Source organism: Pongo pygmaeus, chromosome 10 (genome assembly GCF_028885625.2).
Source record: "Pongo pygmaeus isolate AG05252 chromosome 10, NHGRI_mPonPyg2-v2.0_pri, whole genome shotgun sequence".
NCBI classification, from domain to species: domain Eukaryota; kingdom Metazoa; phylum Chordata; class Mammalia; order Primates; family Hominidae; genus Pongo; species Pongo pygmaeus.
In genome coordinates this window covers 1,775,240-1,800,488 of record NC_072383.2, presented here as the reverse complement: position 1 = coordinate 1,800,488, position 25,249 = coordinate 1,775,240, and the positions used below count along the sequence as shown (strand labels likewise).

Here is a 25,249-nt window from a genome sequence, read left to right as displayed (position 1 = left end):
AATAAAGATAAGAGACTTCAAGTTATCCAGAAGAAAAAAATACAAATGTGCAAGTTTCCTTCTTACCACCCCATCCTCTCTCCAGCAATGGACCCACACTTTTTTTTTTTCCCATATCCTCCCTCTGCCACAACCTCCACATTTTTTCCTTTGTTTATCATCCTTCCAATTTGACTTACTTTTTTATGATGGGAAGACAGAACAGATGCCTCTAAAATGGGCTCCAAATCTCCTTGGTGGCTGTCATTATCACCTCTTCTTGTACCATCCAGTTGGTGCCCTTTTCTGAGCCTTATATCTGGCTCTGGAGTCCTGCTGCACCCCAATCGGTTTTCTGTTGGCTCGTTCATGGGATACCCAAGCCTTTCTTACAAATAGATCTGTCTTTCTGTCCCTTCTTCTTGGGAGAATGGACCTTCAGGATAGTGAGTTGATCCTAAGAAGATGAAAGTTTTGAAAAAAATGCATTAAAGGAGTGCTGGGGGAAAATATCAGTTATATTATCATATATCCAAACAACAGAATACTCAGCAATCAATAAAAGAATAATGTATTTAAAAGCTATATTTGTTGACAGGGAATATAGCCAAAAATCTCTTTTTAAATGAAAAACACAGGATACAAGACAACATGAATAATATGTTCCCACTTATATGTTATAAAAATATGTAAGCATATGTAAGTGCATATGTTCTAGAATAATTAATGAAAAATATTTAAAACCATACTCTTGGTACAGAAGAACATAGGGAAGAACCTCGGGTCTGAAGTGAGAAGAATACTTACTTTGTTCTGCCTGCATTTTTTTAACCATGTATCATATTACTTGTTTAATTTAAAAAATAGTATACAATTAGAAATTAGAATTCTAAATACTAATTGTATGTATTAGAAAGAATATATGTAAGTTTATATATTATAACTGGGCTTTACATATCCAATCTCATTTAAACATCACAATAGCCCTACAGGGTATTTTTATTTCTAGTTCACAGGTAAAGGAAAACAAAATTCACCATACTTTATAAAAAATAAATAGGACAAAGTCTTCAAATTTATAAGCACATATTATCCATAATATTTTGTATTCAAAAGGCTTAATGTCTTACATTTCAACTTTTTTGATTTGTTCTGAACTCTAACTAGACTACCCTAGAAGGAAGAAACTCAGAACCAAAGCATACATGTTTTACATCCATCTGGGTTCCCAGAAAGTGCTATGCAGACAAATGTGTAATGAATATTTGATAATATTTCAATGCTCTTGAGTGCTAAGAACATTTTCAGAAATCATTAATTTCTCTCTAAACTGGACTGCAGCAAGTAAGTCCTAGGAGTTCAAGCTTTTCAAGTCCTTGGCACTCTACCTCTTAACTCATGATATGTAAGCTTATTTTAGACAATTAGTTGAATATCCAGTAAGGATTATCACAGTCAATCCAACCAGAAATACCAAAACAGGAAGAGACCAGGGTATATGCTAGCTAATAAATTCCATGTGGTTCAAAGTCCTTAGTGGGGAAAGGAGAAGTAGGGCAAAGTAGGAGAACCTAGATACCATAAAAAGAAGGTAACAGGTAGATTTAGTGTTCATATATGTGGATACATAGACTAAGAATTAGTCAAAGAAATAGAGTAAGAATTAGTCAACTGTTGGTTTCATAAATCATGTGAATTTGCTGTAGGATTTCTCCAAGGGCTTTCAAAGTATGTAGGGCAAGAAGAAACAAAAATCTAAAGAATACCAAACCTGGGCATGTACCTGGCCAAGCACATGATACTACTGAGATTATAAATTATGTTATTAATGCCCATTTCTGAAAGAGGAAACAGAATGATGACTTCTATTTAATTAGATTATTTAAAGCTCACAAAGCTATTCACACCATTTCATTTTGTTTCAGGGGAGAGGCAGCAAACATTTACTGAGAATCAACAAAGGTAAATTCTGTACTGGATAATTTACATGTGGTACTTTCACAGCATCTTTAAATATAGCCCTCTGAGGTATTATTATCCTCCATTTTGAGGATTAGAGATTGGATAACTTATTCAAGGTCATTAGGATTCAAAGAGAAGCGGCTGTGTTATACCCAGTTTCTGAACCTCATGAAGTTCATGTGCTTTCCACTGTGCAACAAAATTAAGACTGGGGTGAGCAAAAGATAAGAAAATGAACCCTAAATGTAGTTGGTTTATATCACAAGAAAACTACAGAGTCAGGATCTTTATGCTCAAGCTGTAGCAAGTAGAATGAAGCTTTGTAAAGTGTTCTTGAAATATCACCACACTAGGTTAGGCACAGTGGCTCATGCCTGTAATCCCAGCACTTAGGGAGGCCAAGGTGAGAGGATCACTTGAGCCTGGGAGGGGGAGTTTGCAGTGAGCCAAGATCACGCCACTGCACTCCAGCCTGGGCAACAGAGCGAGATATTATCTTTAAAAAAAAAAAAAAGAGGCCAGGAGCAGTGGCTCACACCTGTAATCCCAGCACTTTGGGAGGCCGAGATGGGCGGATCATGAGGTCAGAAGATCGAGACCATCCTGGCCAACATGGTGAAACCCTCTACTAAAAATACAAAAAATTAGTCTCTACTAAAAATACAAAAAATTAGCTGGGTGTGGTGGCGCGTGCCTGTAATCCCAGCTACTCAGGAGGCTGAGGCAGGAGAATTGCTCACACCCGGGAGGCAGAGGCTGCAGTGAGCCGAGATCATGCCACTGCACTCCAGCCTGGCAACTCCATCTCAAAAAAAAAAAAAGGAAGAAAGAAAAGAAAAGAAAAGAAAAATATCACCACACCACCAAACTTCTCATCAGCAGGAGCTATATATGGAGGAATGTTGCTCATTTATGAGACTATCAACGCATGCTCAGGCGGGCACAGTGGCTCACACCTGTAATCCCAGCACTTTGGGTAGCTGTGGCAGGAGGATCACTTGAGCCCAGCAGTTCAAAACCAGCCTGGGCAACAAAGTGAGACCCACCTCTACAAAAAAAATTTTTTTTTTAATTAGCCGGGTGTGGTGGCACGTGGCTAATGGCTGTAGTCCTAGCTACTCAAGAGGCTGAAGTGGGAGGATCACTTGAGCCCAGGAGTTCAAGGTTGCACTGAGCTCTGATGGCATTACTACACTCCAGCCTGAGTAACAAAGCAAAGACCCTGTCTCGTAATAAAAAATTAAAAAAAAAACTGAAATGCTCCATTAGTTAGAATTGTTTTGTAATCCTCATCTCAGAAAAAGAAACCAAATGACAACAAATAAGATTTCCCCAATAATTTTTAAGGATCCTCCTTAAAATAAAAAGAAGAAAATCAACTCTCCAGTAAAGTCCTGAGATCAATATACATTCCTATCAATAATGTTTTCTAAATTGACAAGTATGATAAAATAAGAATGAAGAAAATAAAGTGCTGCAAAATCTACAAAGAAATCAAATATTGGCCACTCTACAGAAAGCAGGAAGGCCTATAATATTGACTTTCAATAATAGAACTGTTGAAGTAAAAGTATTTATGTAAACCTTCAGGTTCCCATAAATTTAACAAAACAGAATACCCCAATACTAGAACACACTAGAGAACTGAAATTTACTATATGTTTTACTTTATTTGCATTCTACCTACTGAAATAAAATGAATTCCTACTAGCGTGCAATGCCTTGAAGAAAAAAAAAAAAAGCAAACAAGTCTAAGAGTCTAAAGCCAGAAAATGGTATCACCAGCATTATTTAACTCTATCTTGGAAGTCTTAGATAATTAAATGAGGAAAAAAGATGAGTATAAAAATTGGGGAAAAAAAGGTAAACTGTAACTATTTGCAGATTATATGACTCTTTTATCTATAAAATCCAGGAGAATCAACTAAAGAAAAAATTATAAATAAGAAAAATCATCAATGTGATTGGGCATAAAATTGATATATGGATTTCAACAGCCTTCATCCTAAAACCCCACAATATTTGGTCATTATGAAATAAGAATATATCACAATAGAAAAAAGATAAAACACTTCAAAATAAATCTTAAAATGTTACTGAGGAGCTACCAAAAAAATTCTAGAAATAATGAGTTCAGGAAGAATTCAAGATCAACACTCAAATATCAATCACTTCTCTTTTCTTTCTAGAGACACAGGGTCTCTGTTGCCCAGGCTGGAGTGCAATGGTGCAATCATACCTCACTGTAACCTTGAACTCCTGGGCTCAACGAATCCTCCTGCCCTCCACCTCCCAAGTACTTAGGATTACAGGTGCACACCACCATACCTGGCCTTTTTTTTTTTTTGTAAATTTCTTGTAGTGATGGAGTCTCGCTGTGTTGCCCAGGCCGGTCTTGAACTCCTGAACTCAAGTGATCCTCTCACGTTGGCCTCCCAAAGTGCTGGGATTAAAGGCATAAGCCACTGTGCCCAGCCATCATTTACTTTTCTATATATTAACAATAAACATGTAGAAACTGAAATTTTAAACAATACCATTTACAACTGCTCCACAGAAAATTAAACACTTTAAGTATACACTTAGCAAAATACGTATAGGCTCTATATGCTAAAAATTCCAAAATGCTGATGAAATAAATCAGAAATCTAAACAAATACAAGAGACTGAGGCAAGAGGATCACTTCAAGACCAGGAGTTTGAGACCAGCTTGGGCAACAAGACCATGTCACTAAAAAAAAAAATTAAAAGTTAGCTGAGTTTAGTGGCATGCACCTGTGTAGTCTAGGTACTCAAGAGAATGCGGTGAGAGAACTGCGTGAGTCCAGGAGTTCGAGGCTGCAGTGAACTATGATGACACCACTGCACTCCAGCCTGGACAACAGCATGAGACCCCACTTCTCAAAAAAAAAAAAAACTAAACAAATAGCAATATGTTATACTATGTTCTCAGCAATATACTGACTCAGTAAAGATGTCAATTCTCTCCAAATTGTTCTATAGGTTAATACAATTCCTATCAAGATCCCAGCAAGGATTTTTGTAGATAAAAACTCATTATAAAACTTACATGGAAGGCAAAGCTCCAAAACAGCTAAAACAATCGAAAAAGACCTCGCTGAAGGCCAACTACATAGCTAGTCAAGACTGTGTTGGTATCGGCAAAAGAATACACACATAGAGTAACAGAACAGAATAGAGAACCCCCCACACAAGTATGCCTGTTATTTTATTGTGGTGCTATGATATCTGTTGGTCTTCATCCATGGTTCCTGGCTTTAACTCCCATAGCCTTTATTCCAGTCTTTCATTATAATGCTGGAAGTGCTGGGCCTCAGAGGCAGGCCTCTGGCTTTCTCCTGCCCTCCTTCCACACTTCATGTTCCCCCGACTTTCTGATTGCAGGTCTTAAGACTCTCTCATGTAGGGTCCCATCTATGCCCTTGGGGTAGGAATGCTGATGTCATGAAGCTTCCATAAAAACCCAAGAGGACAGGGTTCAGTGAACTTCAAGACAGCTGAACACGCAGAGGTTCCTGGTGGGTGGAGCATCCAGGGAGGACATGAAAGTTCCACACCCCTTCCCCCATACATAGCCAAGCACGTACCTTCATCTGTAACCTTTGCAATATTCTTTATAATAAACTAGTAAGCATAAATAAGTGTTTCCCTGAGTTCTGTGTGCCAGTCCAGCAAATTAATGAACCCAAAGAGGGGGCCATGGGAACCCCAACTTGAAGCTGGTTGGGTCAGAAGTTCTGGAGGCCCCGACTTATAACTGGTGTGTGTGTTGGGGGAGCAGTCTTAGGTACGGAGCCCTCAACCTGTGGGATCTGACACCAATGACCTGGAGATAGTGTCGAACTGAATTAGAGGACACTCAGGCTGGTGTCTGCTGCTTGGTGTGTGGGGAAAACAACCCCATGCATGTGATCACAGAAGTCTTCTTCTGTGTTGATTATTGCTGTGGTATGACAGTAGAGGAAAAACACAGTTTGAGGAGAGTTTTTCCCTAAACACGTTTACAAATATCCAAAGCAATTCAATAATGGAAGGATAAACTTTTCAATAAATGGTGCTGAAATAATTGAACATCCATAGGCAAAAAACTTAAAAAAAAAAAAAAACTTCAACCTGCAAATTTAGGTCACACTTCATACAAAAATTAACTCAAAATGGATCACAGACTTAAATGTAAAACGCAGGCTGGGTGGGGCGGCTCATGCCTGTAATCCCAGCACTTTGGGAGGCTGAGGTGGGCGGATCACAAGGTCAGGAGATTGAGACCATCCTGACTAACACAGTGAAACCCCATCTCTAATAAAAATATAAAAAATTAGCCAGGCATGGTGGCAGGCGCCTGTAGTCCCAGCTACTCGGGAGGCTGAGGCAGGAGAATGGCGTGAACCCGGGAGGTGGAGCTTGCAGTGAGCCGAGATCGCACCACTGCACTCCAGCCTGGGTGACAGAATGAGACTCCGTCTCAAAAAAAAAAAGAAAGAGCCTGTTAAAATGTTGAAAAGACAAGTTAGACTAGAAGAAAATATTTGCACATCACATAACCAACACAGATAGGACTACTATCTAAACTATATAAAGAAGTCTCCAAACTAAACAGCACAAAAACTAACAATCCAACCATAAAATGGAAAATAACATGAACAAATATTTCACCAAAGAGGGTAGATATACTGATGGCAAATCATCACATGGAAAGATTTTCAGCATAGGTTGGGCGTGGTGGCTCACACGTGTAATCCATGCGCTGTGGGAGGACAGCTTGAGGCCAGGAGTTCGAGACCAGCATGGGCAACATAGCAAGACCCTATCTCTTTAAAAAAAAAAAAAAAAAACTAAAAAAATTAGCCAGGTTGGGGACTGTGGCACACGCCTACAGTCCTAGTTCCTCAGGAGGCTGAGGTGGGAGGATTACTTGAGCCCAGGAGTTTTGAGGCTGCAGGGAGAAACGCAAATTAAAAACACAATGCAATGTTACTACAAACCTAATCAGAATGACTAAAATTTAAGAATGGTAACAACAAAGAGAGTGACTTCTGGCATGAATGACAGTGTAAAGGGTTCCACTGGCTTGTTCCCAAGAGAAACTTGTAAAAACTGACCATCAAAAACCTCTGGAAATGGTCCAAAAGGCAAACAGCAAATGAAGAAACATCTATTCAAGAACACATCTAGAAAATTCGGTAAGAAAGGCAAGAGTCCGTGGTATTTGAACCTCTTTTTTCCTTCCCACTCTCTCCCAGCTCAGAAAAGAAGACTCCACTCCATAATGAGGAAGGCAAGAACACAGGGCTCCCTCTGCCCCCAGCACCCAGACAACGGGATTTCTTCCCCAGAGATAAGACATCAGTACTTCCCATCCTTCCCCAGCTACCTATTGCTGAAGGCTAAGTCCTTCATGAACAGTTTAGAAGTGGAGGCACCCTTCTGCCAAACCCCTACTTGTGGAATGAAGGCTCTACCTAGGACCGGGCACACTGAAAATAATGAAACCCCAATCCTTCTTGACCCTGCTCTTGAGGTGGTGGTTCCACACCAGGAGGACCCCAGGCTACTGCCTACCTCCCACCGAGCACTCAGAGCATGTCACTCAGAGAGAAACTTGTCATTGTTCCCACTCCCACACCTCTAAAGCCCAAGCTCAGACTGTTTGCCTGGGGTGAGAAGCAGATTAAAACACACACCCAAAAACCAAAAAACAGCACCTAATCTTTTCCCAAAGACCCTGACTTCATTTGCAACATAGCATGAAGTCAAGGCCTAAAGGTGCTCTAAAGAATAGCGGAGCTGAAAGGCAATTGGGAAGATAATCAAGATACATGCAATTAGACAATCAAGATACAGGCTAAGCTGTAGGTTAGTTTGCAGAAGTGAACCAGGGAATAAGGTATCTGGTACAATCAGACCGAAAATTAAACACTGACCTCAGAAACTATTCCTTCAAATGAGTCAGAATTTGGATTATTCTATAGAACATTTTACCCCAAGGCATTGGTTGAAATCAGTCAACTGATTGATTGGAGCAATCAGCCAGCAATTAGTGGAGTTTAAAAACTGGGTGTATTCCAGGAAAGAAAAGAAGAGAGCCCTACCAAAAGCACTGTCAACGCATCCTAACTGGGGGCATATCCGTAATTACACCTTCCAGAGGAACAGTAGCAGAGGCTGAACACTACGGAGGGAAACAAACTGCACTAAATGAATCCAGTCAGTCACTAAACAAATACCAAGCAAATAACAATAACAAGCCCTGGAGGAAAAGGAACCAGTGCCCAGAACTGTTATAATGTATTATCTAACATGTTCAGTTTCCAACAAAAAATTACAAGGCATGTAAACAGAAAAGTATAGTCCATACACTAAGGGAAAACAGGCAATAAAAAACGATGAGAAACAAGATGTCGAATTTAACAGAAAAAGACTTTAACCATTATAAATGTGTTCACGGAACCAAAGGAAACCATGATTAAAGAAGTGAAGGCGGTGGCTTACGCCTGTAATCCCAGCACTTTGTGAGGTTGAGGCAGGCAGATCACAAGGTCAGGAGATCGAGACTATCCTGGCTAACACGGTGAAACTCCGTCTCTACTAAAAATACAAAAATTAGCCGGGCATGGTGGTGGAAGCCTGTAGTCCCAGCTACTCAGGAGGCTGAGGCAGGAGAATGGCATGAACCTGGGAGGCGGAGCTTGCAGTGAGCCGAGATCGCGCCACTGCACTCCAGCCAGGGCAAGAGAGAGAGACTCCGTCTCTAAAAAAAAAATAAATAAATAATAAAAGTGAAGGAAAGCATAATGACAATATCACCTCAGATAGAGATCAATGAAGAGACGTAAACTACAAAAAAGAACCAAATAAAAATTATGAAGCTGAAAATTACAATAGAAATTTAAAAATAAAGGGGGGGGCTCAACAGTAAACTGGAAAATCTTAGAGCTATGTGGGACACCACTAGGCACAGTTTGGTACTCTAAAAGGAGAGGAGAGAAAGTAGTAGAAGGGAAAAAAAAATTCAAAGAAATAATGGCTGAAAACTCCACAAGTGTATTGAAAACAATAAACCACACATCCAGGAAACTCAATATATTTTAACTAAGAGAAAGGCAAGGACATCCAGATGCCTCACAGTAAAAATGTTGAAAGTCAAAGTCAAGGAGAAAATCTTAAAAGCAGCAAGAACCAAATGACTCATTATTTTAAAATGGAACCCAGTAAGATTAGCAGCTGACTTCAAAGCATAAACAATGGCAGACAGAAAACAATGAGATAACATAATCAAAGTGTTCAAATAAAAGAAAAAAAAAAACCTGTCAACCAATCTTATATCTAGCAAAACTACATTTCAAAACTGAAGGCAAAACAGACCTTCTCAGATTTTAAAAAGCAATAAAACAGATTTTGTTCCTGGAAGATCCCCCTTAAAAGAAATGCAAAAGCCTGAAAGCAAGTGACCTCAAACAGTAATTCAAATCCACATACCACCCACCAACCACCACCCAACAAAAAAGAGTACCTGTAATTATATAAATGTTTACCTTTTGTCTTAACTGATTTTGAAAAGCCAATTGTATAAAGTGATACATATATTACAACCCCTAAGTTTTGGTATGCTGTGTTTTTGTCTCGATATTTTCTTATTTACCTTGTGATTTTTGAACTAATGGTTAAGTGTGTTAATTTCCACATATTTGTGAATTTTCCAGTTCTCGTTCTCATATTTCCACTTTCATTCCATTGTGATTAGAAAAGGCACTTTGTATAATTTCAATCTTTTTAAATTTATTAAGACTAATTTTATGGCATAGTATATGGTCTATCCTGAAGAATGTTCTGTGTGCACTTGAGAAAAATAGCTACTGAGTGGATTGTGGTATACATGTCTATTAGGCCCAATTGGTTTACAGCGGTGTTAAAGTCTTCTATTTCTTTGTTTTGTTTTGTTTATTTTTTTTGGGGGGGGTGGTGGAGTTAGTGGGGGAGACAAGGTCTTACTTACTCTGTTGCCCAGACTGGAGTGCAAGGACATGATCCAGTTCACTGCAACCTCAAACTCCTGGGTTCAAGCAATCTTCTCACCTCAGCCTTCCAAGTAGCTGGGACAACAGGAGTGCAACAACATGCCCAGCTAATTTTTTAATTTTTAGTAGAGACAAGGTCTCACTATTTATCCAGGCTGGTCTCAAACTCCTGAGCTCCAGCAATCCTCCCATCTCAGTCTGGTAAAATGTTAGGATTATAGGCGTGAGCCACCATGCCTATAATTCTACTCTACTTCTAACTAGACTAGATCTGTCTAGTTGTTCTATCCATTATTGAAAGTGGCATATTAAAGTCTCCAGTTATTATTTTAGATCTGTCTGTTGCTCAATGAGGTCAATATTTGCTTCAGGTTATTTGGAGCTCTGATGTTCGGTATATACATGTTTATAATTGTTATATCTTCTTGGTGTATCGACTCTTCTATTTAATGCTCTTCCTTGTCTCTTACAAGAAGGTTTTTTTTGTTTTTTGTTTTTTAGGCAGTCTTGTTCTGTCGCCCAGGGTGGAGTGCAATGGCTCGATCTCGGCTCACTGCAAGTTCCGTCTCCCTGGTTCAAGCAATTCTCCTGCCTCAGCCTCCTGAGCAGCTGGGATTACAGGCACACACCACCACGCCCGGCTAATCTTTGTATTTTTAGTAAAGATGAAGTTTTACCTCAAGTGATCCACACACCTCAGCCTCCCAAAGTGCTGGGATTACACGCATGAGCCACCACACCCAGCCTCTTAATAATAAGTGTTTATAAGAGTTTTTAACTAAAAATCTATCCTGTCTGATATTAGCGAACTGTCCCAGCTCTCTTTTAGTTACTATTTGCATGTGATAACTCTTTCAGTCCTTTCACTTTCAAGCTATACATGTCCTTAGACCTAAAATAGATCATGTTTTTTAGATCATGTCATTTTTTTTTTTAATCCATCAGGAAGATAAGGAAGGAAACTGGGTAAGTGAAAACAAGCATAGGAAGAAGACTTATTTTTATTTTACATTCTTTAGTAACTTCTGAATTTTGGACTGCAGGTACAAGGGATCTTCAAAAAGTTCATGTAACATATGTTTTACGAAAAAACTATGCATGAATTTCAAAAAAATTTTGCACCAAAATAAGCTGGTACTAACTTGTTATAACACATCTGAACAAGATGTAGTTTGAGGCACTAAGGATAAGACATTGGTTTGAAAAGCACCCTAACAGAGCAACATGAATTCTGCTAAAATTGAAGCAAGAACAAACATCAAATTTATGGTGAAGTTTGAGTGGAAGAATGGTAAAATCACTGGTGCTTTACGAAAACTTTATAGAAACAATGCCCCTAAGAAATCAGCAGTTTATAAATAGGACAATTCATTGTAAGAAGGGACAAGATGATATTGAAGATGAAGCCTGCAGTAGCAGACTATCAACATAAATTTTTTAGGAAAAAATTCATCCCATTTGTAACCTAAATGTAGAGATCCAATGATTAACAGCACAAACAGCCAATATCATAGACATATAAATTCATTCAGCTTATACAAATCTAACAAAAAAATTTAAGTTGAACAAACTTTCTGATTGATGGGTACTAAAACCATTGTGCTCAGATTGGCCACAGACAAAAGCAGTGCCTTCAATGCAAATTTTAAACAAGTGGCAACAACAGCATGTGGAATTTCTTTGAAAAATTTTAACAGGAGATGAAACATGACTTTACCAGTGTGATCCTGAAGACAAAGAAAAAAAACAAAGCAATGGGTACCAACAGATGAAAGTGATCCAGTTAGAGCAAAAGCAAACCCATCAAGAGCAAAGGTCATGACAAAAGCTTTTTGGAATGCTCAAGGAATCTTGTTGACTTTCACCACAACAAGGTTCCTGCTCATTCCTCTCAAATAGGCAGTTTTGCTAGGGTTTCAATGGGAAATCACCGGGCATCCACCAAACAGTGCTGATTGGCTCCTTCTTTTTGTTTCCTAATCTTAAAAAAAAATTTAAAGGGCACCCATTTTTCTTTAGTTAATAATGCAAAAAAAAGACTGCACATATTGATATGGTTACAGGACCCTCACTTCTTTAGGAGTGGACTAAATGGCTAGCATTATTGCTTACAAAAGTTTCTTGAACTCGATAGAGCTTATATTGAGAATAAAGTTTATATTTTGTATTTTTACCTTTTAATTCCATTTTTCCACAAACTTTTTGAGGTCCCCTCATATCTATCCAAAGATAAATATAAAAGGATTTTTTAATTGTAAGGTTAGCAAATAATGAAAATAGTTCCGAACATTAAAATAGTGCTTTTATTACCAGAAAGTATAAGGCACCATTTAAGAATTTTCAAGTAGGTCAGGTGCAGTGGCTCACACTTGTAATCCCAGCACTTTGGGAGGCCAAGGCAGGTGGATCACTTAAGGTCAGGAGTTCAAGATCAGCCTGGTCAACATGGTGAAACCCCGTCTCTACAAAAAAATACAAAAATTAGCCGGTCATGGCAGTACGCGCCTATAGTTCCAGCTACTAACCAGCCGGGGTGACAGAGCCAAACACTCTGTCTCGGGGGAAAAAAAAAAAAAGCTGGACGTGGTGGCTCACACCTGCAATCCCAGCACTTTGGGAGGCCGAGACAGGCAGATCACGAGGTCAGGAGATCAAGACCATCCTGGCTAACGTGGTGAAACCCTGTCTCTACTAAACATACAAAAAATTAGCTAGGCATGGTGGCAGCTGCCTGTAGTCCCAGCTACTCAGGAGGCTGAGACAGGAGAATGGCATGAACCTGGGAGGCAGAGCTTGCAGTGAGCCAAGATAGTACCACTGCACTCCAGCCTGGGCGACAGAGCAAGACTCCATCTCAAAAAAAAAAAAAAAAGACCTTTCAAGCATTTTATCCCACATAAAACATAACAGCAAAATAAACATTCCTTTCTGCATTTAGATAAGGACCATCCTATAACCTCTATCCAACATAAATTTGAGCTAAACATGACCAGTGGTCTCATCCGTTGGGTGGGACAGGCATACACAATGACACAGTCTGGAAAAAATAAAAGGCTGATCATAAAGTGACAATTCCCAGAGTCCTGTTTTTTAATGTAATAAAAAAGTTAAATTATTTTATCTCCTTTTTCTTGTATATAACATAGAAAAGCCTATTCATCAAATGCGAGACTCTTAAGCCAGATCTTTAATATGCAGATAGAAATCAACAATAAGTGATTAATTTTTCAACAGTTCAAGATAACTCATATTAATAACAGTACCTGGAAATTTGAGTTGTATGGGTTTTTTTTTTAATTTAATATTTTTAGAGATAGGGTCTCGCTCTGGAGTGCAGTGGCACAATCACAGCTCACTGTAACCTTGAATTTCTGTGCCCAAGCAATCCTCCCGCCTCAGCCTCCATCCAGAGAAGCTAAGACTACAGGTGTGTGCCACCACACCCAGCTAATTTTTAATTTTTTTGTAGCGCTAGAGTCTCACTCTGTTGCCCAGGCTGGTTTTGAACTACTGGCCCCAAGTGATCCTCCCATCTCAGCCTCCCAAAGTGCTTACAGGCATGAGCTAATGTGCCCAGTATTTTAGAGAATTTAAGCTATTGCCTCCAAAGCTACTTGATGTAATTTAAGACTCATAGAATGTCTTTTTTTTAGACGGAGTCTCGCTCTGTTGCCCAGGCTGGAGTGCAGTGGCACAATCTTGGCTCATTGTTTTTTTTTTTTTTGGGGGGGGTAGAGATGGGGTTTCACCATGCTGGCCAGGCCAGTTTCAAACCCCTGACCTCAAGAGATCCTCCAGCCTTGGCCTCTCAAAGTGCTGGGACTACAGGCATGAGCAACCACATCCGGCCCTCGAGACTCATAAAATTTCTTACACAAGGAAAATTTTGAATGTTTCCCAAAGAGCTATAGTTTGCAAATCCCTCTAAGATTGCTATATTCTCCCTTAATAAGAGAGTAGCATAACTAAACCCAGCAACTCCCAACTCTTCACAAACAAAAAAATAAATTGGAAAAGTAAAAATATTTGATCCTGAAGTAAAGAAGTAAATCCTGAATCCTGAAGTAAAGAAGGCTGCTATCACACTTGCCTTGCTTTTATGTTCAGTCAGCCCTCTGTATCCATGGGTTCTGCATCTGTGGATTCAACCAACCACAGATGGAAATTATCCAGATTTTTAAAATTACATCTACTCTGAACATGTAGACTTTTTCCCTAAACAATACAGTATAATAACTATTTACAGAGCATTTACATTGTATTTGGTACTACAAGTAATCTAGACATGATTTACAATATACAGGAAGATGTGCATAGGTTATATGCAAACACTATGCCATTCTCTATCAGGAACTTGAGCATCCACAGATTTTGGTATCCATGGGAGGTCCTGGAACCAATCCCCCATGGATACCAAGGGATGACTGTATTCTACTCAGAACTTAGAATTACTGTGCATCTCTGAATGCTCTCGCTCTTTCAAAATTAGCCATCTAGTGGTTACCTGCCTTATGGATGGGGAATAAGGCTCAGAGGTAGCTTTCTAAACATAGAAAAAAGTGGTAGCTGGGCACAGTGGCTCATGCCTGTAATCCCAGCACTTTGGGAGGCCCAGGTGGGCAGATGGCTTGAGCCCAGGAGTTCAAGACCAGCCTGGGCAACACGGCAAGACCCTGTCTCTACAAAAAATGCAAAAATAAGCCAGGCGTGGTGGTGTGCACCTGCAGTCCCAACTACTCAGGACACTGAAGTGGTGGGATCGCTTGAGCTTGACAGTTCAAAGCTGCAAGGAGCTGTAATCGCACCACTGCACTTCAGCCTGGCGGATAGCAAGATGCTATTTTAAAAAAAGAGAGAGAGAGACAAAAGTGACAAAAAACAGACCCTGGCTCTCACAATTCTCTGACTCCTCATTGGGAGTTCAACAATCGTAAGATTTTCTTTTTTTTTTTTTTTAACTTTTCAGTCAAGTCCAGCCTAGAGGTAATAAAATTCTTTTTGAAAGAGATATAGTTCAAATTTTCAAGAAGACACTCTTAACCTATTCCATTCATCTTTAGCTAACATTATTTTATGTAACATATCTACTTTCACAAAGTCTGGTCCATTTTTTAAAATGATTTACCTAGGAAAAAAGAACTCTAGCACTAAAGAAAATCACTTAATTGCATGCATAGTCATTCCATCAAACCTGACATTTGTTATTTTATAATACCCTCCAGGGCTTTTTCATTCCAAACAGGTTATGTGTCCCAAAGGCATTCTCTATGGCAAACTATGAATTCCCCATTGGTTTTCTAGTAGCTATAAGCCTGTAAGCTGAACATAATTAAACCATAGCATTGTTTACCTGCCTTCTGTTTTCCTATTTAATGATTGAAGGCTTTTTTCCTTTCCAAATTATATTCTGTAACTTGCTGCTGCAGCAATCATCTATCTGATTTGCTAACACTATAGGTTCACTTGCTACAGTGGACAGTATTACACAACACTATTGCCAAAGATATTCTTCCCTTTTCCTAAGCCCCCATACTTAATCCATTAGTAAATAATACATGGATTTTATCTCCCAAAATATCTCTCAAATTATTTCCCTTTCTTTTTCTCTTCCCTGCCACTATCTTAGCTAAACCACCAATATCTCTGACCTACAATACTTTGATAATCCCCTAACAAGCCTCCCTATCTTCTACTCTCATACCTGCAGTTTCCTCTCTTTATTTAGCAGCCAAAGTGCTCTTTCAAACAGAAAAATCATGTCACTCCCCTGCTAAAATCCCTCCAGATTTTATTCCTTGTGCAAAAGGAAGCCAAATCTTTACCATAATTCCCACAAGGCCCTTAATGATTTTGCCCCACCAACCTCTCCAACCTCAACTTATAAAGCTCCCTAATTGACTCACTATTCTTTTGATCATTTTCCATACCAATCTTGATCAACATCAGGCCCTAGAAACATGCCTGGGAACTTAACTAGCTAGCTATCCCTTACCATTTAAGCTCCCAGGTAAAAGGTCACCTTTTCAGGAAGCCCTTACCTGACCACCCTTCACACTAATCATTCTAACACTTTACACGGTTTAATTTCCTTCACCGTCCTTATCACTCTCTCAAATATTTATTTTCCTATTAATTATCTGTCTTTCTCAACTAAACCACCAGCCTCTTAAGTGTCAAATCTTGTTTGTCTTGTTCACCATACGTATCTAAAACAGGATCTGTCACATAGTACACACACATACATATGTAAAACAGGATCTGTCACACAGTACACACCCATACTTATCTAGAACAGGATCTGTCACACAGTACACACCCTCAAGATCTGCTTAATGTGTAAACAAATGAAGTTTCTATCAGAAATTCCTTGGTGGTGTGCACTGATTGTAGCCTCTCAAAATTCATACTTTAAGTCCTAACCCCCAGTACTTTACAATGTGACTGTATTTGGAAATAGAGGCTTTAGAGAGGTAATCAAGGTTAAATGAAGTTACAAGGTGGGGGGGCCTAATCCACTATGACTGATGTCCTTGTAAGAAGAGACACCAGGGAGGAACACATGCCCAGAGGAAAGGCCCTGTGAGGACAGAGAGAAGGCAACAATTGCAAGCCAAGGAGAGGGGTGATAGGAGAAACCAAACCTGCTGACATGTTGATCTTGAAACTCTAGCCTCCAGAACTGTGAGAAAATACATTTCTGTCATTTAAGCCACCCAGTCTGCAGTACTTTATGGCAGGCCTAGCAAATCAATACACTTGGCTTTCAATAGAATAGCACATCACTTTAGCATTTTTCTGCAGAAATAACTGAAAAGTTACATCTAAAAGTTTACCATTCAAGGTAGGCATCATCATAATCCTTTATACAGCCACTTAAAATTTAACTTTTTTTTTTTTTGAGATGGAGCCTCGCTCTTGTCGCCCAGGCAGGAGTACAACGACGCGATCTCAGTTCACCGCAACCTCTGCCTCCCAGGTTCAAGCAATTTTCCTGCCTCAGCCTTCTGAGTAGCTGGGATTACAGGCACATGCCACCACGCCCGGTTAATTTTTTGTATTTTTAGTATAGACAGGGTTTCACCATGTTGGCCAGGCTGGTCTTGAACTCCTGACCACAGGTGATCCACCCACCTCAGCCTCCTAAAGTGCTGGGATTACAGGCGTAAGCCACTGCACACAGCTAATTTAACTTTTAAACACATCATAAGGAATTTAAGGAAGCTGCATGTGTGATTGAGGTCATAAAAAGTCAGTGCTCATAACACTCTAAAGAAGGCTCAACAAACTTTTTCTATAATAAAAGCCCAGATTATAAATATTTTAGGTTTCATGGGCCACAAAAGGTCTCTCCTACAAAAAACTCAACTCAGCTAGTGCAGCACAAAAGTGGTCAGACAATATGTAAATGAATTAATGTGGCTGTGTTCCAATAAAACTTTATTAACACTGAGATTTCCATTTCATATAATTTTCATTCATCTATCACAAAACATTATTTTGTTTAAACTATTTTTAAATGTAAACACCAATCTTTGCTCATGAGCCATACAAAAACAGGTAGATACCCAGGGGCTAGCTATAGTTTGCTAACCCTGCCCTAAGGCAATAATTTTACTTTCAGAGAGGGAAATCTCAAGGCTTCTCCACATAGCTACAATTCACACAGCATCCCAATGGCTAGACTAGAAGCCTATGCACCTACCTGTGTAACTACTACTATAATGACCTTGACCCATTGTTTCTTATTTACTTGTGTCTCCCATTAGACTACACGCAAAGACATAAAGGCAGAGAGCAGTACCTTAATCATTTTTTATGTTCAGAGCTAAATAATGTTCCTGATGCACAGTAAATTTTCAACTGTCTTCGGAAAGAATTCATGTTTTACTGTTCTTTGACTTAAAATTCCTCTTCCAACTGCACTACTGCCCCTCTAAAATAAAATTTTTTGAAGTTTTTTAAAGTTATTTTCCCAAAAAATTTTATGGCAGCATAAAATTATCACAAAAGAAATTTTGCTGAATATAATGACTCACACAACAAATGTTATTCTTTGAAAACAAATAATCTCCCCAAATACATTTAACAGACAGACTTTTTGTTGTTATTAATTAATGCTCCTGTTAATTCTCATTTTCAAGAAAAATGTTCCTTTGTTCTTCAAAGGAAAATATGAATCAATCTAAAAATTCAGTCCCAGTCACAATAGAGAAAAATATCCAAAATGGTTTCTTCAACCAACACAAAAAAATCTGTCTCTTAAGCATACTCACTCCTTTAATAAATATGTGTGAGGCTGACAAGATAGTTTTGAGTGGAAAAGTTCATCCACCTCCAAAAAGTGAAGGAAGGTCAAAGGGGGACCAGCATAAACCACTAGCAATTCAACATAAGATGGTTTCTGCTGGCTGGAGAATTCATTTAATTACTTTTATTTTATTATTTTAGGCTCTGGAATTCTGCCAAACTCTCTTTAAAGAAAAAAATAGGAAGAAGGAGAAACTCCTTGGGGAAGGAAAAAAAGGAATGGTTTTCTCTAAAATGAGAAATTACAGGGCTTGTGCTTTTCTGGCTCAATACGGAGTTAAATTTACAAATAAAACACAGAAACTACTAAAACTTTTTTTTTGAGACAAGGTCTCACTCTGTCACCCAGGCTGAGCACAGTAGTACAATCAAAGCTCATACTGCAGCCTCAATTTCCCAGATTCAAGTGATCCTCCCACCTCAGTTTCCCGAGCAGCTGGGACCACAGGCACATACCACCATGCCTGGTTAACTTTTTTTTTTTTTTTTTTTTTTGTAGAGACAGGGTTTCTTCATGTTGCCCAGGCCGGTCTCAAACTCCTGGGCTCAAGCAATCCATCCATCTCAGCCTCCCAAAGTACTGGGACTACAGGCAAGAGCTACCACACCCAGCCATAAACTACTAAAACTAATAAGGTAGGAGTACAAGAGAGTAACACATTAAAAGCAAATCAAGTAGTGGTAATGCTGTGACATTTATTCCCACCCCTGCCTTAGTATATAGAAGAGAAAAGAACCAATTATCAAAAAAAGGGAACTTGATACATGGCAACTGTAATAAGTAATTGACAAAATCTTAAATTGGAAGCATGAATATGCAAGGAACAGGAGTGATGCTGTAAAGGGTCAGTCTGGGCCAGGCGCGGTGGCTCCACCTGTAATCCTAGCACTTTGGGAGGCCAAGATGGGCAGATCACTTGAGGTCAGGAGTTCAAGACCAGCCTGGCCAACATGGTGAAACCCCATCTCTACTAAAAATACAAAAAATTACCCAAGCGTGAGGCTGGGGCACGAGAATTGCTCGAACCCAGGAGGTAGAGGTCACAGTGAGCCAAGATCACACCACGGCACTCCGGCCTGGGTGACAGAGTAAGACTCTGTCTCCAAAAAATATAAACAGTCAGTCTGCGTGACAACTACAGGAAGATTAGCAAACAACTCACTGGTGTACTTTTTTTCCAAAATTTCAGTAAGGGTTTTTCTATCTGGTAAACTTGGAAATGATTATAAATAACATGAAGACAACAAACTATCAATTCTAGAGGGAAATGACTTAATTTGAAACACACTCAGCAGAAAACCTAAACCCTGATAATTAACATGTATTTTCCATATGACAATACTGTAAAAAAAAAAACCCACAAATAACTTCAGTCTTCTCTCAAAACAAAACAACTTCAACTATAAAAGGTACATTGAGATGTACGTAAACTCTATATCTGAGGAACAAGTATTTGGGCACTCTGCAAATATAACATATACAGGCTACAATTTCAAACAGCAATAATTATATATTCCTAACATAAATATATGCTGTCAGGTGCCCATTATCTCATTTATTCTTCCTAACAACCTGAAGGATTCAACACCTCATTTCTGCAACTGAAGAATTCAAGGCTCACACAGTTCGTGCAGGTTGCTCAGTCTCATGGCTGGTAAGTGGAAGAAAAGTTCAAAATCGGGCCCTTCTGGCTTTTCACTCAGCCATAATGCCTGGTGGACATGAAAACAGGCCCATTGTGTAGACACTAATTCTGACCAAATTTTCTGAATCAAAAATAAACTACATGGAAACTGAAAAACCTGCTCCTGAATGACTACTGGGTACATAACGAAATGAAGGCAGAAATAAAGATTTTCTTTGAAACCAATGAGAACAAAGACACAACGTATCAGAATCTCTGGGACACATTCAAAGCAGTGTGTAGAGGGAAATTTATAGCACTAAATGCCCACAAGAGAAAGCAGGAAAGATCTAAAATTGACACCCTAACATCACAATTAAAAGAACTAAAGAAGCAAGAGCAAACACATTCAAAAGCTAGCAGAAGGCAAGAAATAACTAAGATCAGAGCAAAACTGAAGGAAATAGAGACACAAAAAACCCTTCAAAAAAATCAATGAATCCAGGAGCTGGTTTTTTGAAAAGATCAACAAAATTGATAGACCGCTAGCAAGAATAATAAAGAAGAAAAGAGAGAAGAATCAAATAGACACAATAAAAAATGATAAAGGGGATATCACCACTGATCCCACAGAAATACAAGCTACCATCAGAGACTACTATAAACACCTCTACACAAATAAACTAGAAAATCTAGAAGAAATGGATAAATTCCTCGACACATACACCCTCCCAAGACTAAACCAGGAAGAAGCTGAATCTCTGAATAAACCAATAACAGGCTCTGAAATTGAGGCAATAATTAATAACTTACCAACCAAAAAAAGTCCAGGACCAGATGGATTCACAGCCGAATTCTACCAGAGGTACAAGGAGGAGCTGGTACCATTCCTCCCGAAACTATTCCAGTCAATAGAAAAAAAGAGAATCCTCCCTAACTCATTTTATGAGGCCAGCATCATCCTGATACCAAAGCCTGGCAGAGACAAAACAAAAAAAGAGAATTTTAGACCAATATCTCTGATGAACATCGATGCAAAAATCCTCAATAAAATACTGGAAAACCGAATCTAGCAGCACATCAAAAAGCTTATCCACCATGATCAAGTGGGCTTCATCCCTGGGATGCAAGGCTGGTTCAACATACGCAAATCAATAAACATAATCCAGCATATAAACAGAACCAACAACAAAAACCATATGATTATCTCAACAGATGCAGAAAAGGCCTTTGACAAAATTCAACAATCCTTCATGCTAAAAACTCTCAATAAATTAGGTACTAATGGGACGTATGTCAAAATAATAGCTATCTGACAAACCCACAGCCAATATCATACTGAGTGGACAAAAACTGGAAGCATTCCCTTTGAAAACTGGCACAAGACAGGGATGCCCCCTCTCACCACTCCTATTCAACATAGTGTTGGAAGTTCTGGCCAGGGCAATCAAGCAGGAGAAGGAAATAAAGGGTATTCAATTAGGAAAAGAAGAAGTCAAATTGTCCCTGTTTGCAGATGACATGACTGTATATCTAGAAAACCCCATCGTCTCAGCCCAAAATCTCCTTAAGCTGATAGGCAACTTCAGCAAAGTCTCAGGATACAAAATCAATGTGCAAAAATCACAAGCATTCTTATAAACCAATAACAGACAAACAGAGAGCCAAATCATGAGTGAACTCCCATTCACAATTGCTTCAAAGAGAATAAAATACCTAGGAATCCAACTTTCAAGGGATATGAAGGACCTCTTCAAGGAGGAACTACAAACCACTGCTCAATGAAATAAAAGAGGATACAAACAAGTGGAAGAACATTCCATGCTCATGGGTAGGAAGAATCAATATTGTGAAAATGGCCATACTGCCCAAGGTAATTTATAGATTCAATGCCATCCCCATCAAGCTACCAATGACTTTCTTCACAGATTTGGAAAAAACTACTTTAAAGTTCATATGGAACCAAAAAAGAGCCCGCATTGCCAAGTCAATCCTAAGCCAAAAGAACAAAGCTGGAGGCGTCATGCTACCTGACTTCAAACTACACTACAAGGCTACAGTAACCAAAACAGCATGGTACTGCTACCAAAACAGAGATATAGACCAGAACAGAGGCCTCAGAAATAATGCCACATATCTACAACTATCTAATCTTTGACAAACCTGACAAAAACAAGAAATGGGGAAAGGATTCCCTATGTAATAAATGGTGCTGGGAAAACTGGCTAGTCATATGTAGAAAGCTGAAACTCGATCCCTTCCTTACACCTTATACAAAAATTAATTCAAGATGGATTAAAGACTTAAATGTTAGACCTAAAACCATAAAAACCCTAGAAGAAAACCTAGGTAATACCATTCAGGACATAGGCATGGGCAAGGACTTCATGTCTAAAACACCAAAAGCAATGGTAATAAAAGCCAAAATTGACAAATGGGATCTAATTAAACTAAGGAGCTTCTGCACAGCAAAAGAAACTACCATCAGAGTGAACAGGCAACCTACAGAATGGGAGAAAATTTCTGCAATCTACTCATCTGACAAAGGGCTTATATCCAGAATCTACAATGAACTCAAACAAATTTACAAGAAAAAAACAAACGACCCCATCAAAAAGTGGGCAAAGGATATGAACAGACACTTCTCAAAAGAAGACATTTATGCAGCCAAAGGACACATGAAAAAATGCTCATCATCACTGGCCATCAGAGAAATGCAAATCAAAACCACAATGAGATACCATCTCACACCAGTTAGAATGGCGATCATTAAAAAGTCAGGAAACAACAGGTGCTGGAGAGGATGTGGAGAAATAGGAACACTTTTACACTGTTGGTGGGACTGTAAACTAGTTCAACCATTGTGGAAGTCAGTGTGGCAATTCCTCAAAGATCTAGAACTAGAAATACCATTTGACCTAGCCATCCCATTACTGGGTATATACCCAAAGGATTATAAAACATGCTGCTATAAAGACACATGCACACATATGTTTATTGCGGCACTCTATTCACAATAGCAAAGACTTTGAACCAACCCAAATGTCCAACAATGATGGACCGGATTAAGAAAATGTGGCACATATACACCATGGAATACTATGCAGCCATAAAAAATGATGTGTTCATGTCCTTTGTAGGGACATGGATGAAGCTGGAAACCATCATTCTCAGCAAACTATCGCAAGGACAAAAAACCAAACACCGCATGTTCTCACTCATAGGTGGGAATTGAACAATGAGAACACATGGACACAGGAAGGGGAACATCACACATCGGGGCCTGTTGTGGGGTTGGGGGAGGGGGGAGGGATAGCATTAAGAGATATACCTAATGTTAAATGATGAGTTAACGGTTACAGCACACCAACATGGCACATGTATACATATGTAACAAACCTGCACGTTGTGCACATGTACCCTAAAACTTAAAATATAATTAAAAAATAAATAAATAAATAAATAAGAACACATGGTTTAACTAGAAATATATTTTCCAAACCTGTAAATGTATGTATTCAAAAGATACCTTTTAAAAATGGAATTTAATGACTCACAAAAAAGAAAGAAGAAACTCTGATCCAATAATTGTACTGATAATTAAGAAAAATAAAGAATGCAGGTCTCAAGAGTTTAACTGCTCTCAGGGTTATATCCAGGAGCATGGTGTCTCAAGGGAAGCCTCAGTTTCTCCACCTATATATAAGGGAGCATCTGTGAATGATAATCTTAATTAACAACATTAAATATATATTTAGATTGTACCATAGTAAGATAAAGTCAAGCCCGTGTTAGCTACCTGTACCTAAGAACCTCAATAAACTATTACATAAAGTTCTGAAGTAATCAAGAAGATCCAGATAGCAAACAGTGATTTTTGAACAAAACCAACAGTAGGGAAGCTTACTACCACTTCAAAGAACCAGTGAAAAGTTTGTTTTTTTTCTAAGTAAAATTACACAGATAACTGGTGCTACTCTTGTCTAGAAGGCCACAAAATAAACTGCAGCAAACCTCCACTGTAAATCTAACAAGGTTTCCCATTGTGAAACCTTACTGCATATCAAGAATTATCTAAAATGGCCTTGATCCCAACAACTGTACTCTTTACTGTTTCTCGTTGAATTTTATCCTAAAGCAATACAAAACAGAAAAACTACACACACAAAAGTATTTATTAAGGCGGGGGAAAATGGAAGCAATTAATGAGTAACAGAAAAATTTAAAAAGTACATAATAAATTCATTTTCTCATTTTAATATCAGGGAGCATTCAAAAACAGCATGAAGATTGTTTATGTTATCTTAAAACATAAAACAAAATTATTACAACTAGATAAAACTAAGTTCTACAACTATATAAAAGTGTATGCATAAATACAAAAGTTAGAAAGGCATACAATTTACCCAAATGAGTTAAAAACTTATGGGCACACAAAAACTTGCATACAAGTGTTTATAGTAGCTTTATTCCTAACTGCCAAAACTGGGAAGCAACCAAGATAGTCTTTAATAGGTCAATGAATAAACAAACTGTGGTACACATCCATACAACGGTGAACTATTCAGCAATAAAAAGAAATGAGCTATGAAGCCATGAAAAGCCATGGAGAACCTTAAGTGTATATTGCCAGTGGAAAGAAATAAATCAAAAGATTACATATTATATGACTCCAATTATATGACATTTTGGAAAAGACAAAACTAAGGAGACAGTAAAAAGATCAGTGGTTGGCAGGGATTTAGGGATGAATAGATGAAACACTGAATATTTAGGGCAGTGAAACTATTCTGTGAGAACTGTAAGTAGTGGGATACCTTTCATACATGTGTCAAAACCCACAGAATGTACAACACACAGAGTGAACCCTAATGCAAAACTATGCAATTTAATTAAAAATGTATTAATATCAGCTCATCAACTGTAACAAATGTACCACACTAATGCAAGATGTTAGTAACAGGAAACTGGTGGTACCAAGCAGCGGGTATATATATGGGAACTCTGTACTTTTCACTCAATTTTTCTGTAATATAAAAAAAAGTCTAAGCTTTTTTAAAAATAAACTTGGTGTTTTTTTGTTTTTGTTTTCAGACCAAGTCTCACTCTGTCATGCAGGCTAGAGTGCAGCTGCACGATCTCGGCTCACTGCAACCTCTGCCCTGCGGATTCCAGCGATTCTCCTGCCTCAGCCTCTCAAGTAGCTGGGATTACAGGCACACGCCACCACGCCTGGCTAATTTTTGTATTTTTAGTAAAGACAGGGCTTCACCATGTTGGCCAGGCTGGTCTCAAACTCCTGACCTCAGGTGATCTGCCCAGCTCAGCTTCCCAAAGGGC

The 25,249-nt window shown here is 38.7% G+C and overlaps 1 protein-coding gene across 5 annotated transcripts in view; it reads right to left on the bottom strand.

Moving 5' to 3' along the window:
- Window positions 1-25,249, bottom strand: part of ADIPOR2 (adiponectin receptor 2) — a 99,555-nt gene that overhangs the window by 33,807 nt on the left and 40,499 nt on the right. For 3 of the 5 annotated variants that reach the window (XR_008492836.2, XM_054443198.2, XM_063672308.1), the window contains one exon: window positions 180-436. Coding sequence is in view for 4 of the 5 variants with exons in the window: in XM_054443198.2 (XP_054299173.1) it covers window positions 180-350 (171 nt within the window). In the remaining variant the exon portion in view is untranslated. Of the gene's footprint in view, window positions 1-179; window positions 437-12,287; window positions 12,440-20,722; window positions 20,885-25,249 lie in introns of all 5 variants that reach the window. The other 2 variants (XM_054443196.2, XM_063672309.1) reach the window with 2 other exon arrangements.